The sequence below is a fragment of the Tursiops truncatus genome, chromosome X (genome assembly GCF_011762595.2).
Source record: "Tursiops truncatus isolate mTurTru1 chromosome X, mTurTru1.mat.Y, whole genome shotgun sequence".
In the NCBI taxonomy this organism is placed as follows: Eukaryota; Metazoa; Chordata; class Mammalia; order Artiodactyla; family Delphinidae; genus Tursiops; species Tursiops truncatus.
In genome coordinates, this window is record NC_047055.1 from 18,899,896 (window position 1) to 18,915,746 (window position 15,851).

General features: G+C 45.9%; 1 protein-coding gene across 26 annotated transcripts in view; it reads right to left on the reverse strand.

Annotated features, from left to right (window-relative positions):
* Positions 1 to 3,917: 3,917 nt before the first annotated feature.
* ARHGAP36 (Rho GTPase activating protein 36) overlaps positions 3,918 to 15,851 on the reverse strand; it is a 154,409-nt gene continuing 142,475 nt past the window's right edge. For all 26 annotated transcript variants that reach the window (XM_073799073.1, XM_073799072.1, XM_033848960.2 and 23 more), the window contains 11 exons: positions 12,119 to 12,277; positions 10,849 to 10,914; positions 10,084 to 10,319; positions 9,651 to 9,843; positions 9,375 to 9,430; positions 8,979 to 9,129; positions 8,171 to 8,319; positions 7,812 to 7,988; positions 7,475 to 7,572; positions 7,232 to 7,338; positions 3,918 to 5,127 (listed from right to left, as the gene is read on the reverse strand). In XM_073799073.1, coding sequence (XP_073655174.1) covers positions 4,970 to 5,127; positions 7,232 to 7,338; positions 7,475 to 7,572; positions 7,812 to 7,988; positions 8,171 to 8,319; positions 8,979 to 9,129; positions 9,375 to 9,430; positions 9,651 to 9,843; positions 10,084 to 10,319; positions 10,849 to 10,914; positions 12,119 to 12,277 — 1,550 coding nt within the window. In that variant the 3' untranslated portion in view covers positions 3,918 to 4,969. The remainder of the gene's footprint in view (positions 5,128 to 7,231; positions 7,339 to 7,474; positions 7,573 to 7,811; positions 7,989 to 8,170; positions 8,320 to 8,978; positions 9,130 to 9,374; positions 9,431 to 9,650; positions 9,844 to 10,083; positions 10,320 to 10,848; positions 10,915 to 12,118; positions 12,278 to 15,851) is intronic.

Consider the following 15,851-nt stretch of genomic DNA (forward strand, 5'->3'; position numbering starts at 1 on the left):
CCACATGCCGAGGAGCAAATAAGCCAGTATGCCACTACTACTGAGCCTGCACTCTAGAGCCCGCGAGCCACAACTACTGAGCCCACATGCCACAACTACTGAAGCCCGCACAGCTAGAGCCTGTGCTCTGCAACAAGAGAAGCCACTGCAATAAGCCCACACACTGCAGCAAAGAGTAGCCCCCGCTCGCTGCAACTAGAGAAAGCCCATGCACAGCAACAAAGACCCAAAGCAGCCAAAAATAAATAAATTTCAAAAAAATTTGAAAACTTCTGCTCTTCAGAAGATTCCATTAAGAGAATGAAAAACAAGTCACAGACGGGAAAAAAATTATCCAGAATATATAAAAACAACTTTCAACACAATCAAAAATCTCACTTGAAAATAGGCAGAAGATATATGACCAAAGGATGGGGGAAAATATGAAAATGTTCAACATCATTATTTGTAGGTAAATATGAATTAAATATGGCATATCCGTATGGCATATCCAAAATAATAATGAAATATTATTTGACATTAAAAAACAATAAAGTTCTGATACATGCTATGACATGGTTGAATCTTGAAAATATTATGCTACATGAAAGAAGCCAGTCACAAAAGATTACATACTGTGTGATTCCATTTATATGAAATGTCCAGAATAGGGAAGTCTATGAAGACAGAAAGTAGTTTGGTGGTTGCTTAAACTTGGGGGACAGGAAAGATAGAGATTGACTGCTAACTGGTATGTGGCTACTTTTTGGAGTGATGAAAATATTATTAAATTATATTATGGCAATGGTTGTACAACTCTGTGAATACACTAACAATATTGTACACTCTAAACTATAGATTGGAACTTATGGAAACTATATCTGAATAAAGCTTTTTAAGAATAACCAGGAGACTTCTGCTCAGGAGAAGATCACATAGCCCTTTTGCTCCCAAGATGCTCCCTATCAAGTACAAATATAAGCCCTGGAAATAACTTCAGAGAAAACCAAAGTAGAATTCTAAAAGATATAAGAGGAAGGTTAGGACCCTAGGACTAGGGAAACAGCACAGTACAAAGTTGTCTTATTACCTTTAACCCAAGAAAGAAAGGTGACCCAGGACTGCCATTTCCTGAACACCAGCTTATTTTTAGAAACAGAAGGTGGCCCAGGTAGGCTCATTCTTTTTCTGGATCAAATGAAAGTCCCACCTATCACAGGTGAGCCAGGCAGCACTACAAATCAATAACAGAAAGATGGCAGAAAAATCTCAAAACACTTAAAAAGTAAACTAACCTTCTATATAATCCATTGGTCAATGAGAAAGTCTCAAAGGAAATTTTAAAAATATATTGAACTGAATGAAAATACAACACATCAAAACTTGTGGTACACTGTTAAAGCACTGAACATTTACATTAGAAAAGAGAAAATCAATAATCTAAGTTCCTACCTAAAGAAACTAGAAAAAGAAGAGGAAAATAAACAAGCATAAAGCAGAAGAGAGGATGTATTGGGAATGAGTTAGAGTGAAAGGGGCTGTTGTTTGAGGGGGATGATATTGAAATGGAATATGAATGGGAGGAGAATTAGAGAAGGACATGACCTGGGGAGTGCAAGAGAATTGCTGAGTGGCCTGAGGGCCCAGCTGAGGTTGGAAACTCTATTAGATGAACCAATATTTGGAGGGCTACTACATTTTCTCACAGTGGTCATTATGAGATTGGAGGAATCAGATGCTTGGAGGGACCCAAGGCTGAGAGTAAATAGTGCAGACATGGTATTTCAAGAGCAAGGGAATGAAGATACAGTCAGTTCTAAATTAATACGCCCTGAGATCCTGCCTGGACAAGGAAAGAAGTGAAGAGAAAAGAAAAGCCTTGAGGCACTGGACATCTCAACAAGACCAAATAGCAGAAGACGTGGAATCCAGCCATTGTTAGGAGATTTGAGTCACAGTGGAATACTGGAGTTGAGTCTTTTGGAAGTGATGTCATGCCTAGTGATGCCAAGTGGCTGCAGGTGGTTGAAATGCTAAGTTAAAGGATGAAAGGCCAGGGTGTGGGATGGGTCTTCCACGTAGATATTGTTGAGCTCACCTAGGATGAGGACAGGACTTGGAGTGTCAAGGTAGCCCGTTGAGCTGGCCCTTAGAGTATGGGGAAGAGTGAGGATAGTGCCTACTCACCACTCTCAGCCCCAACTCCTTGGTTGGTAGTCAGCACTAGGGGGGAATGTAGGGGAAGCAATAAGATCAGGAGAAAACCTGGTTTCAGGGAAGGCCAGGAAGTGAAGGGAATGTTTTGAATCAATCTACTTACCTGCTTGTTATCTGGTTTATTTGTTGATTTTCAAGCTGAGTGGGAAAAGCACAGGTGAACCCTTCCAAGGACACATCACACTATTTTAGCTCCATAAAGTCCTGGAATGGCAGTCAGAGGCCTGTCTGGATCTTAATCCAGATCTCTGACCTCAAGTAAGTCCTTTCCAAATATGAGCCCTACTGTGACCATACATATAACAGAGAGTTGGAAGGGATGAGCTTTATATCTTCTGCTGGGTTTAATATCTGTGAGTCCTAGATACAACTGCTAGGGTCTGTCTGAGATATCACAGTTGTTGTCTAATGGCTTGTCTGATAAAAGGACCTATAAGGAAGGAACCTGAAGCTTGCTTGTTAAAAGTGCAAATCCAAACCCAAAAAACTGACTGCTGACATCATAGTGCATCTTTGTGTCAAAGGAAGAATCCTAAAATTTTAGGATAAGCCAGTATAATCTAGTCGTTAAAGTTTTGAAGACTGGCTGTTTTCCACTAAGCAGATGTGTAATTTGGGCAGGTTATTTGACCTCTCTGTATCTCATTTTCCTCAAGAAGAAAATGAGGATGACAGTAACATGTATCTCATAGAGTTGCTGTGAATATTAAATAAAATGATGCAAGTAAAGCTTTAAACACATTTAGGAACTCGATATGTGTGAACTATCATTATAATTATTATTGTAAAATAATCATTATTATAGGAGGGACCCAACATTACCTTTCTGCTGTCTGTAAAACTCTACAGAAGGAAATATCTTAAAGTAAAGTGTGCAAAAATAAATAATACACATCATTCCACTTTCTGGAACTCTGTCCCTGACATGTGAAATTTCCAAGCATGTCATGAAGTCTTAAGCTTTCAAGAAAGTTTGGCGGTCCCATCAATCAAACAGGAGCATGTTCTTCTCTTACTCTTGGAAATCATATGTCTCAGGATATTTCTAGGTTTTAATTTTTGACCAATCCAGGGGGAATTTCTCAGTTGAGAGCACCTAGTGATCTCTCCCTTTATTCCCCTCTTTTCTCCTTTTAGAGGGCCTCCTCTTAAGCCTTATTCTTTTCCCCTACTTCTCCTTCATCCCTTCTACATTCTCTTGATTCAGTTACAGCTCTTTCCCCTTTCTTCCACTTTACTCTCCTTTATCACACACCACACCCCTTTTTTCCACCTCACCCCTTTATTCCATTTCTCTCCATCTCCTTATTCCACATTACCCCTTCCCCTTTATTCCCCAACACCCTCTCCTTTATCCCCCTCACCCCCCTTATCCCACATCACCGCCCTTTATTTCATTTCTCTCCATCCCTTTATCCCATATCACCCCTCCCCTCTATTCTCCATCACCCCTTCTCTTGTACCCCACATCACTACCCTTTATTCCACCTCACATCTTTATTCCATCTCTCTCCATCCCCTTATTCCAAATCACCCCTTCCCCTTTATTCCACTCACTCCATCCCTTTACACCATGTCACCCCTGCCCTTTATTCCACATCACCCTCTTCTATTTCGTTCCTCTTCCCCACCTCTCTTTCCCCTTCAGCTCCAGCTAGAGCTTCCCAACTCACCAACAAAATTTCAAATAAAAAAAACACACACACAGTAAGCCATGAATATGCTGCTGTCACAATACGATGTTTATTAATGATTAAATGCCAGAGAAGTTTTAACAATCACAAATCTTCGAGCTCTGCGGTTGTTACCCATTGTGCGATCAATTTCTAACCCTCAATACAATACATTCTTCATTCTATGGAACTTAGCAGTTGTTACCCCTCAATAACAGCTATAATTTTGGATGTCATACATAACCCATATCTGCGTGTTACCAGAGCATGTCCCGCAAATTTGTACCGTCCTGCATAGAGGAACTACAGAGACGATATTTAAGAACATTTGTAATCAGGTGACTTTTACTGCTTGGAACTATGTGTTTGTACCTAACTAGCTGTTTTGCTGACAACAGGATGTGGCTGCCAGCTATCTGTAAAACAGATCTAGGTAATAAAATCAATTTTTTTCCTCTAACTTTTGACCCCAGAAAAGCTAGTTGGGTTTCTCAGGATTTGGGGAGTGGCTGTTTGACGAGCCATTGGTCTAAATAATTTGGACAAAATTATCCTGAGGCGGTGGAGTGGCTGCGGGGACACGGCTATGAGTTGGTGTGACATGGTTTAGCATTAATTGTCAGCTGTCAGTAGGCTGACCTAACATCCTAGCATGCCTCTTGAGGGCCTTTCCAACTGAGCTCTTAGGAGGAGGGTAGGAAAGTCAGGAAAAGCATGCAATCCTCTTTGGGGGAGGGAAAGCACCTCGAGATTTGTGAGCTTCTCTGCGACAGGTGTTTACCACAAATGTCACATCAATTAAAGGAACAGCTGTAGTAAGGGAAAGCCAGGATCAGGGGTAAAAGAGAGAGGCAAGGTAGCACCAGGGCGCCTGAGCATGACACAGAAACATCTCCACTTTTACCAGCTGAAGGGACCGAGCATCCCCAGGAAAGGGGCTGGCAGTGTGTTTGGAATTCACAGCCTGACCCGAGCATCAGGTGGAACTCCTTCTTACCCTCAGATCTTTACCTTCAAGACTCTCCTTAATGTTTCCTGTGACATCCCAGGTCTACCCCCACCCTTTCCCCCTGTCTGGCACCATATAGAAGGAAAAACATCTAAGGAAAGAAGTAGCCGATGCCAGTTTTGGCCTCCTTCTCCCGGGGCACACGGAGCAATGGGCGGTCTTGCTCCAGAATGGGGGGGTTACCCGCTCCTTCATCATCGTCATGGGAACGGGCAGTGCCGGGAGGCACAGCTGGCTCCTCAGAGGAACCTGGAAAATAGTAACAATGTTAACTCCTTATGTCTCTAGACTTCACACTTTGCACAGCACCCAAGGAACTAAGACCTAATTTTGAGCTTCAAATACAGTATGAGGCAAGAAGTTAGGGCAGAAATGATTACCCCCATTTGACATGTAAGAAAACTGCAGCCTAACAGTAGAACATACATCTCTAAATCTAGGCCCACTGTGGAAGTTGGGTGTGTGGGGGTGGGGGGCAGGAGGGCAGGGCCATGTTAGAGAACAGAAAGAGTGAGACAGATACCCCGTGCTTAGAGCAAATGGGCAATACCACCAGGGAAGCGAGGAAGTGGGCGTCCTCCTAACAACCACCACCACCCTACAACCAGCCTGACTAATTTTACTAAGCAAATGAGTAACAAAGCTGGAGCCGGAAGCTTACAGAACTTCATGGAGGGGAGAAAGCAGGTGTCGGTCTTCAATGACTCTGAGGAGGACCTGTAGTCCACGACTTGGCCAGGCTGAGACTTGTTTTTAAGGAAGGTGGTATCTACAGGAAATGTAACAGCTGCATCTTCTTTGCAGAACTGGATGGTCTTTGGACTCTGAACTTCTTTAGAGTCAAGATTACTAGGCATTGGGACTGCTTCCACATTCATGATTTCTTCAAGATTGACAGCTAGGTCTGGCTGAGGGTCTGAAATTGTATTAAGAATGGAGACATCTTCAGGCTCTGGAGCCATATTTGTAATTTCATCTTCTTCAAAAGTGTTGGCTAAGTCTTTCTGAGAATCCGGAATTTTGTTGCAAATTTGAGTGCCCTCAGGCTCTGGAACCACACTGAGAACTGTGTCTTCTTCAAGATTGGGGTTTTCTTCAGAGTCTTGGATTGCACTGACATCAGAGTCTTCTTTGTGTCCTGGGATTTCTTCAGCGTCTGAGGCTTCTTCATCGTTTGGGACTCCACTTACATCTGAAGATTCTTCCTGGTTCTGAATTTCATCAAAATCAGAGACATCTTCAGGGCTCGTTACCACATGGAGGGCTGGGACCTCTTCAGGGTTGGAGTCTTCTTCAGAGCCTGCAATTCCATTGACTTCTGGAGTTTCTTCATAATCTGGAATTTCTTCAGTATCTGTGGTTTCTTCATCATTTGGGACTCCATCAAGAGCTGGAACCTCTTCAAGACTGGGGTCTTCTTCAGAATCTGAGAGCCCATTAACCTCTGGGGATTCTTCATGATTTGGGAGTTCATGACCACCAGGGGCTTCTTCAGGGCTTGGGACCACATGAAGAGCTGGGACTTCATCAAAATCAAGGTCTTCACCAGAGTCTGAAATCCCATTGACCTCTGGGGCTTCTTCATGGTCTGGAATTTCTTCAGCATTTGAGGCTTCATCATTTTGGATTTCATCAAGGGCTGGGACCTCTTCAAGATTGGGGTCTTCTTCAGAATCTGGGTTTTCATCATTATCTGAGTCATCTGCATGGTCTGGGATTCCGTCAGTGTCAGGGGCTTCTTCATTGTCTGGGATTTCATCAGTATCTGAGGCTTCTTCATTGTTCGGGATTACATCAAGATAGGGAACTTCTGCTAGGTCAAGGTTTTGGTAGTCTTCAAAATCTGGTCCTTCTTCAAGGTCGTGGTTTGGGTTTTCTCCAGGGTTGGGGATTTCTTGCACATCTCGGGCTACTTCAGGGTCTGGAACCATATCAAAATATGGTATTTCTTCAAAGTCTTGGATTTCAATGAGTTCTAGAATTTCATCATCAGGGTCTAGAATGTCCTCAAGGGGAGGAAGATCAAAATTCAGGGTATCGTCATCATCGTCGTTGTCATCATCATCGTCATCTTCATCAAGTTCTGGAATGCCTTCGAGATGTGGGCCTGGAATCTCAAGGTCATTTGGAATCTCGAGACCTTGGACTTCACCAAAGATTACTCCTTGATTGAGATATTCAAATACTAGTTCTTCATTGACTGGCACATCTTCCTCAGAGGACTCATCTTCCTCAAGGGGCTCATCTTCAGCAAGGACCTGGCCTTCGGGAAGGGCCTGACCTTCACCAAGGGACTGACCTTCAGCAAGGGCCTGACCTTCACCAGGGGTCTGACCACCAGCAGGGAACTGACCTTCATCAAAGGGCTTGCTTTGACCAAGGACAGCAGCCCGGGCTTCAGCAGAGTTTTCCACTGGATCAGAAAGTAAAGCATCCTCTTCCATCTTTATCCGTGCGCTCCTGATAGGGAACGAATTTGAAAAAGCAAGTCAGTTTGTATACTTGGGTTGACTAACATAAAGGTGGCCTGGGGTTGGGAGCCCCCATAGGTGATTCTCCTTCAGGCTAAGCATGAACAAACCAAGAAAACACTCACTGGATCTTCCTCAAATTCCTGCGTCTGATAAAATCAAGGGCTTCAGGACTGGATTTCCATACACGCTTAGCAACCTGCCTCTGAATATGGGGAGGCACCTGAGGGTAAAATTAGCAATGTTAGCCTTTATTACACAACATTTTTAAAATCTATACTCATCTCTATCAGGTACCCAGAACTGAAGGCACCATGCCCAGCTAATGTAGGAAGGATTTCTAGACTGGGAGATTTGTGGCTGCCTGCTTTGGATACCCCCAGGGATGCATGTGGAACTCTTCCTTGCCTTGTGAACAGGTGAAAGAGCTGTGAAATAAGTGTGTCCAAAGCTTCCACCTACCTGAAAGAGGATATCCCAGTTATCAATCATGGCACGGACCACACTGACAGAAGCAACATAGTGGTCAATCCCCAGTTTTGTTTTCCTGGACTCCCTCTTGGCAGATGTCCCCCTCTTCAGGAGAGCAGATCCAAACACCAAAGCCAAATTGGTGGAAGTCATACGATTGCCTGAAACCTAAGTAAAGGAAAGCAGAAAGTGATCAACTCTGAAGTAATAATGGAAGCTACACAAACAAAAATGTCTCTTTTTGTTCTTGTTTCCCTCTCCCTCTGTCTCTCTGTCTCTGTCTCTTTCTCATATACTCCCACACATCTCCCCTTCTGTAAATCTCGCTACCCTTTCCCAGAGCTTTTTACCAACTGTCCATCAATGCCAATGGAGTCCTCGCAGTTCTCAGTGATCTTATGCAGGACCTTCAGGAGACGCTCCAGGGTGTCACTGTGGCAAGGTGGCATCAGGTAAACCAGCAACTGCAAGGCAGAAAGCTGATCCTGTGGCTTCAGAGCTAGAGGAAGGAAAACAGGCACTGGCTTAGGGGGCTAACCTTGGCAGCAGCCTGATACAAAGAAAGGTGTGATTCTGGTTGAAAAATGCCAAAGGCTATGGATAAAGTACTCAAGCATCTTTTCTTTGCTCATTCTCATGGCATTTGAGCTCAGGATTCCTAAAAGCAAGAAGTGCTCCCATCAAAATCAGACCCCCTGGGCTTCCCTGGTGGCGCAGTGGTTGAGAGTCCGCCTGCCGATGCAGGGGACACGGGTTCGTGCCCCGGTCCGAGAAGATCCCACATGCCGCGGAGCGGCTGGGCCCGTGAGCCATGGCCGCTGAGCCTGTGCGTCCAGAGCCTGTGCTCCACAACGGGAGAGGCCACAACAGTGAGAGGCCCGCGTACCGCAAAAAAAAAAAAAAAAAGTAAAAATCAGACCCCCTCCCTACAGAACCTAGGTTCTTCTTTGCCCTGAGAGGGTGCACACAGCTTCAAGAAGCTCTAGAGAGATTTCCAAACAACAGACTTATAGCGGAATCTGGAGAGGTGTTTTCATCTTCTGGTGTTCATTTTGCCTTAGTTCCTTGGGGTCTTGCAGCCTGAGCTCTGTCCCCAGAACCCCACATCCCCTGTACTATTTCCTTTCCTTGCCCAACAAGGGAGAGCAGAAGACTCACTTGCTGTCAGGAGGAAGGACATGTACAGATCATCTGGCAGCAAAGAGTCCTTCATGTCACGGAAAAACTCCTTGAGGAGTGCGGCCACATCATGCACGTTCTGAGAGTCATCCAGCACTACATCCAGACCTTGATCAAATTCTTCACGGAGCTAGAAAAAGAGAGAGAATACATTCGGTGGCTGCTCTGCCCATCACAGGCTCCCTGCTGGCCACTCCTTCAGTAGGTCTCAGGCTTCAGTGGAGGTAGTTGGCTATACGGTGTGCCTAGGGGGCTAGAAAGAAGACTGTGCTCCCTTCACGAGGCATGACATTCTCTTCAGGTCTATGGGGGAGCCCCCACCCCCACCAGTTTTTTCTCACTGAAGGAACAAAAGCATATACATAGCTGATTTACCTTACGCACCCTCTGCTCAGAATATTCCAGGGTGAAAATCCCCACTGTGCTTAAGCCTGAAAGAAAAGACCAGGGGATGCTAAGTATCTGTGCTCACTGCCCCCACCCCTAGCATTTCCCTTTTCCTCCCCCATTGTATCCCAACCCCAACTGGTGGCAGGGGAATGTTTCAAGCCCTTCATCCCTTGACCTCTTTCCTCTCCCCATCTCTAGAACACCGTTCTTTCTCTTGAATTGCCTCCTACCTTGATTTAACCATCATTCTTGGCCCCTTACCATGTTTCTCAATGAAGCTGCAGCAAGCCTCAACAACCTGGGGGATTTGCTTGGCAATCGGATTGAGGCTCATTTTCCTTTTGGATCCCAGAAGTCGCTGGCCAATTGGAAAGGAAGTCTTGGAAAGTTGCAGGGTCTGCAGCAGCAGGGCCCCGTCCTCCAGTTCAGCCAGGCTATCCACAGAGACTGCACCCTGTGGAGAAACCCTCACTAGGTTAAAATGGGGGAGCAGGAGGGTCACTCCGGACCTTCCTGAAGATTGCATCACATTCACAACAGGAGACATTCTCTCTGTGGCAGGCCAATTACACCCCTCCAACACGTTCTGTTCAGCTCCCCTTTCCTCTGAGGACACAGGCCTTGACTTTCCCGCCCCACATCCCTGGACACTTCAAGAAGGGTCCCTGCCTGAAAACTGGAGGGTTTAACTCACTCGACGCCCACGGCGAGTAAACTCCCGGGGCAAGGAGGGCTCAGCCCGCCTGCGACTGAAAAAGCGCCTGATGCGGCCAAACATCCTTTGCACCACGTTTCCCCGACGACGGCCCGCAGCCTGACGGGTGGCTTCTTCAATCTGCATCGTGGCTCTCAGTTCAAGTTGCTTGCGGCGGGTAAGCTCGTTCACCAGCACCTCTTCCAGTCGAATGCCAAACGTCTTGAGTGATACCGCTGGGGAGCCAGGGAGAGAAAGTATGAGAAACGTCAACGCTCCGCAGGGCTTAAATCAGGAGGAACTGCAGGGGCTGTAGCACTCCTGTAAGCAACCGCCCCCAGCCAACCCCACCCCACCAGAGCCGCAGCGCCCCTCCCTGGGGAGGGAGCCAAAGGGACCCTGCGATGGTCTGGCTGAACGACTCAGCTCCACTCAACTACCCCGACGGGGTCTCCACCTTAATTCCTGCCAGGGGGTGACCACCTTGAAGCAATGAGGGTAATTTCTTCTGGGCAAACTGTCTGGGGTAGATTCACACAGAAAGCTTAGGTATATCTGATGGGACTGCCCAGCACTCCTGCAGCTAGTGCGCCATTTCCTGAAATCATCCCCTGCGGGGTTTCTGGAAGCGGGGCGGGGGGCGGGGGTGAGTCCCCCCCAGGGGCAGTGGGCACCGCCCAGTCTCCAATAGCCTGGGACGCAGTACAGGAGGGGTGCAGCATTCTATTTCTTTACTAAGGAAAGTACAGTATGAGAGACCCTCACCCCTCTCTTGTCCTCTCAGAATCAGAAACCACTTCTCCAAGGTGTTTGGACGGTCAATAGGTAGAGCTATGGGAAGAGAAAAAGAAAACACACGCATTCTCATACAAATAGGATTTTATAAGTGACTAAAACATCGTAATGCATTGATCCACAGAGACTGGGGAGAGGGGCAAACAGCTCTGTCCAGCCCCCCAAAAGTGTTTTGCTTTCACTCAGCCTCAGTTTCCCCATTTGAAAACGAGACCAATCGTAACTACCACATGTGAGACTCCAAGAATTTAACCAAACCAGATCATCTGAGGCGCCGCGTGCGCAGCGCGCATCTTGTTACGCACCAGCAGTAGCTCAACACAACGCTTAAAACATAAATTCCGGGGCTCCGAGGCCGCGGGACAGCGCAACAGGCGAGGGGAGGGGCTCTGCCTGCGGCGCCTCGGCTACTAAGGGTCGCTAAGTTACTGCTGGCGCGCTTGCTCCCGGGATGCCGTCGGCTCCCCGCGCTGCGGCTGGGGGAGAAGCGGTGACACCCGCTATCTCCGCACTCCGACCCCCGCAGTGGCGGCTGCCCGCGGGGTCTCCTCGCCCTTTGCTGCGCTCCTTTTAGGCTGCGCCGGGCGAACCTGCGGCCCCCTGCACTTTTCATCACTGCAGTGGCAACCCTCGGCTCGCGTGAGCCCCTCCCACCTCCCCTCAGTCGCAGAATCTGCGCCTGCACCGCGGAGACCACTGGCGCGCTCGACCCCCGTCCTGCGCTGGGTCCCGCTCGCTCCCAGCGCACCTCCTGCCGCCGCCCCCCGCACCCGCACCCGCCCTCCCGCTACTCGCCCGGATTGGCCCGTGTCTCTCTCTCACTGTCTCGCTATCTCCCTCTAACTCTTCGTCTCTCAACCGCGCTGTCTCTGTCTGTCCCAGTCTGCTCTGAGTGTCCCTCTGCGTTTCCATCTCATTCCGACTTGTTCTGGCACCTCACCTGGTGCGTCTGTCTTTTCACCTGTCCTCTGTCCACCTGTCTGTCCCTGGTATCTGCCTGTCTCACTGCCTCTCAAGCCCCCAGGCTTCAACCCAACTCAACTAATCTTTACCTCTTCCCAATTCACCAAACACCCTTCAACTCCCGCTCCCTCAGTTCCTCAGGATCCAGGAGAACCGGCCAGGTCCAAGACCAGAGGAGAGTCCCTCCCACCCTCCTGGACCCCCAATTCGTCCCGTTCCGCCCAGGGGGTCCACTCGGCCCGAAGGCGAGGATGCCACATCCCGGGGTACTGCTCACCTCTTTCAGGTTTGAATTCAGAGAGGAAATGCCTGGCCACGAGTTCGTGGTAAGCAGTCTCTTGCAGCTTCAGACGCTCCAGCTCGGAGAGGCTGTGTATTGAGATCATCTTGGTCCTGCGGTCCGGGTTGTGTCCTGGGGCTCCTCCCAGGACGTTCACTAAAAAAATGAAGGCGGACAACAACAGCAAAGGGGGCATGATTCTGGGGCACAGTGTCCTTTCTGCCTTCAGAAAGGGAATGCAGCCACCCATTCTGGAATCGGATGATTATCAGAACTGCATCATCCAATTGTCACTAGACCTGGTGGAGGGAACTATGGGGGGGGGGAGGGTGGTAAAGGGGGAGGGGAAACTGGGAGGTGGCTTCACCCTCAAGCAGAGCTGCCTCTGGCTGCTTATTAAAAAAAAAAAAAATCCAACTTAAAAAAAGCCAGCCCTGAACCGACAGTCCAGAAAAGAGAAAACCTAATTAGGCAAAAAGGAAAAAAGAAAAAAATATATTTAAAAAAACCCAACCTTACAAGTTTAAAATGGACATTAAGATAAGAATAAGGTAATATTTTTCCATTAATTATTAGGAACATTGATGGAGTTTATTTTTTAATAATAATGCTTAATGCTGTCCAGTTTGGGTGAAATGGGCACATTCATCTAGGTTAGGAGCTCTGTAAATTTTGTACAACTCTTCCAGAAAGCAAACTGGACACGTGAGTCTGAAGCCAAAAATCATCCCCAGGCCCTTTGACCCAGTAATTCCCCTTCTAGGAATCCATCCTAATGAAATCTTCCTACAGACAGGAAAAACCATATGTACATGAACCATAACAGTAAAAAATCAAGGGAAAAAAGCTAGCCCAGCAACAAGACTAGTTATATAAATTATGGAATAGCCACAGTATGGAAAATTATGCAATCATTAAAGGGATGGGAGCTTTTAAACAACAAATATAAAATACAGAATTGTATTAATTATGATTACAACTATGTGAAGAAAAACATGCAAAGAAATAAAAGACTGCGAGAAATGCACCCAATTACTGATGGTGTCTGTATCAAATAGTGGGATTTGGTTTGCCTTTTGCCTTTTATCTATTTACCAAAAATTGTGCAACTTGATTATGTTATTTTTTCCTGAAAAAAACAACAACATCAGTTTGTACCCCATCATTTCCAGGCCATTTCTAATGAGACTCTCTATACAGGATTGGTATAGTGAAGTTTCTTGGTGTATTGGCAAACCTCTTTTACATATCCCTTCTGCATGGTGCCCACTATCTCAAACTGCTCCCAGGTTGCACAGGATACCCCAGTGGGGATCTCCCTGCACCCCACACAGCATCCTATCCTGCACATCCTCACTTCTATTATTAATTTGTTCTTTCATGTATGCATTTTTTAAAAAAGAAAAGAAAAGAAACCTGCATTAATTGTCTACTTTGTGCCAGGCACTAAAGATTCAAATATGAGCAAAATAATAAATACTCTTTTCATAGAGAATTTAACAGTGCAGTGAAGGAGATACACAGGTTAACAACAATTTACAAAACCTTGTGATAAGTCAATTGCCCAAGATATAAACAAACTACTGTGAAAACAGAAAGGAGGAAACATCTAAGTCTGCCTGGAGACAGGGAGGGGGGAGTGTCCAGAAAGAGAGAACAGCTTGTGCAAAGGCAAAGAGATGGCAGAGAGGTTGTTATATTCTTAAAGCTGTATAAAGAGGATGGAAGGAGATAAATCTGGATAGGCAGGAATGAGGTTATGAATGGCCCTGTAAGCCATGTTAAGGAGCTGGACTTTCTCCTGAAGGCAATAGGGAACTACTTCAGGGTTTTAAGTGGGAAGTGACAGAGTCAGAGCTGCAGCTTGGAAAAATCGCAGAGCAGTGAAAAACCTGGTTTGGGTAGAAAGCCTGAAGTAGGTAGATCAGCCGAGAGGCAAGAGATGCTGACACAAGTCAGTATCAATGGGGCTGGAGCAGGAGATGGATTTTATGGGTATAAGTGACAGGACTTAGAGAAAATTTTTTATTGTAATGGAAAGGATAGCTCCAAAGTTTATGGTTTGGGTGAGTGTGTGGATGCTTCTTCCTAAGAGAAGATAATTCGGGACGTGGGGAACTAAACCTTTTGGCAAGATGGGAAGTGGTCACATGCTATTTTTCTGAGCTCCCCTTGCCCACGGAGTTTTATGATAATATTCTATATATTATTGGGGGGGGGTGCTTAAACCCCAAAGATCAGGTAATGTGGCTTTGACAGAGAAAAGGTAGGTAGAAGTTTATCATCCAATAATCTATATAAATGAGCTCTGTCAAAAAAAATCCCTCACTTCTTTTGTTTCCAAAATCCTCTTTTGCCCACTTTCCTTAATGGCCAAAGTCACACATGTCAGAAATAAACACTTGCCGGATAACTGAAGTTCAGTATGAGATAGAATGAGGAGTATTTCTATGCCTTTTGAACTGAGCTAAGAGGAAAATTCTTAGCATACATATTTTTTAAAGTCCCCTCAATGGAAAATCAATATCCCCTGGACCCAGAGTAAACACCTAAGCCCAACCACCAAACTGCATCCACAAAATGACCATCTTAACCAAAGGCACATGCAGAGAACCTAACCACAGTCCCAAACTAAGCAGCCAGTAATCCCCCATTCACAATGGCAGGTCCAAAATCTATTAGCCAAGGGTCTCATTCTGACACACACAGCCTAGCTCTGGATTATTTTTTTTTACATGGCTCCCTCTTTCCCTTTACCCCAATTTAGACATTTTTGTACCTGTTCTGGAGTTGCAGCTATTTCTTCTTGCCAAGGGTTACAATCTGGTCATCCAAAGAGTATATAGCTGGTTCGCTCACCCAAAAATCAAGATGAAAATCAATCCCTCTTCTCCCCCCAAAATAAGGTGAGAACAAATAAGAGAACCTCAAAACAACGTCAGCCAAAAGAGAGAGAGAGAGAGAGAGAAGCCTTTGAGAGATGAGTCAGCCTAGATGCTTACAATTCCAAAGGAAATCAAAGGCCTTAGAATAAACTGTTTGTCATTGCCTCCTGCTCAAAGATACAGGGCTAAACTTAAGAGCAATCATATGCCAAAATTCTGCCAGCAAAATTGACACTGTCTTGCTTGCCTTCAATACTCTCAAGGCACCAGTAGAATACCAGACAGAAGCAGAATTAGGAAGTCCAGTGTGCCTAGATAAGAAGCAGATGAGCAGGTTGGGGAGGGGGGACCAATAACTAGGCTTCAACACTATGAGCTGATCACAAAAGGAGGCTCCTCACAGAGAACAAGGTGCTAAGAGACCTCTCTTGCTCCCAAGTGTCTTCCCCTTCCCCTTCAGCATGCCCTGGCATTGGCCTGAAGTGACCATGACATCAAAAAGGAAGAAGGAAGACGAAAGTAAGCCCTCTCAATTTCAGCATAGAATTCAACACATTTGCAAAAACAATCTCCTTAGACAAATATCTGTAATGGTCCCTGGAGTCAGAGCTAAACAGAACTGAGTTCAAAGCCAAGCTTTGTGATTTCTTAGCTGTGTGAGCTTAGGAAAGTTTGTTGAATCCTGAGCCTCAGTGGCTTCCTCTATAAAATGGGGAAATGATCCAGTATCCATTTCACCAACTGTGTAAGAATTAAATGAATAATGTACATGTGATATTTAGCATTGGCTTTTAATAAACACATTGATATTGAAGGTTCTTTGCAGAGGGCCTGACTTTACCAGA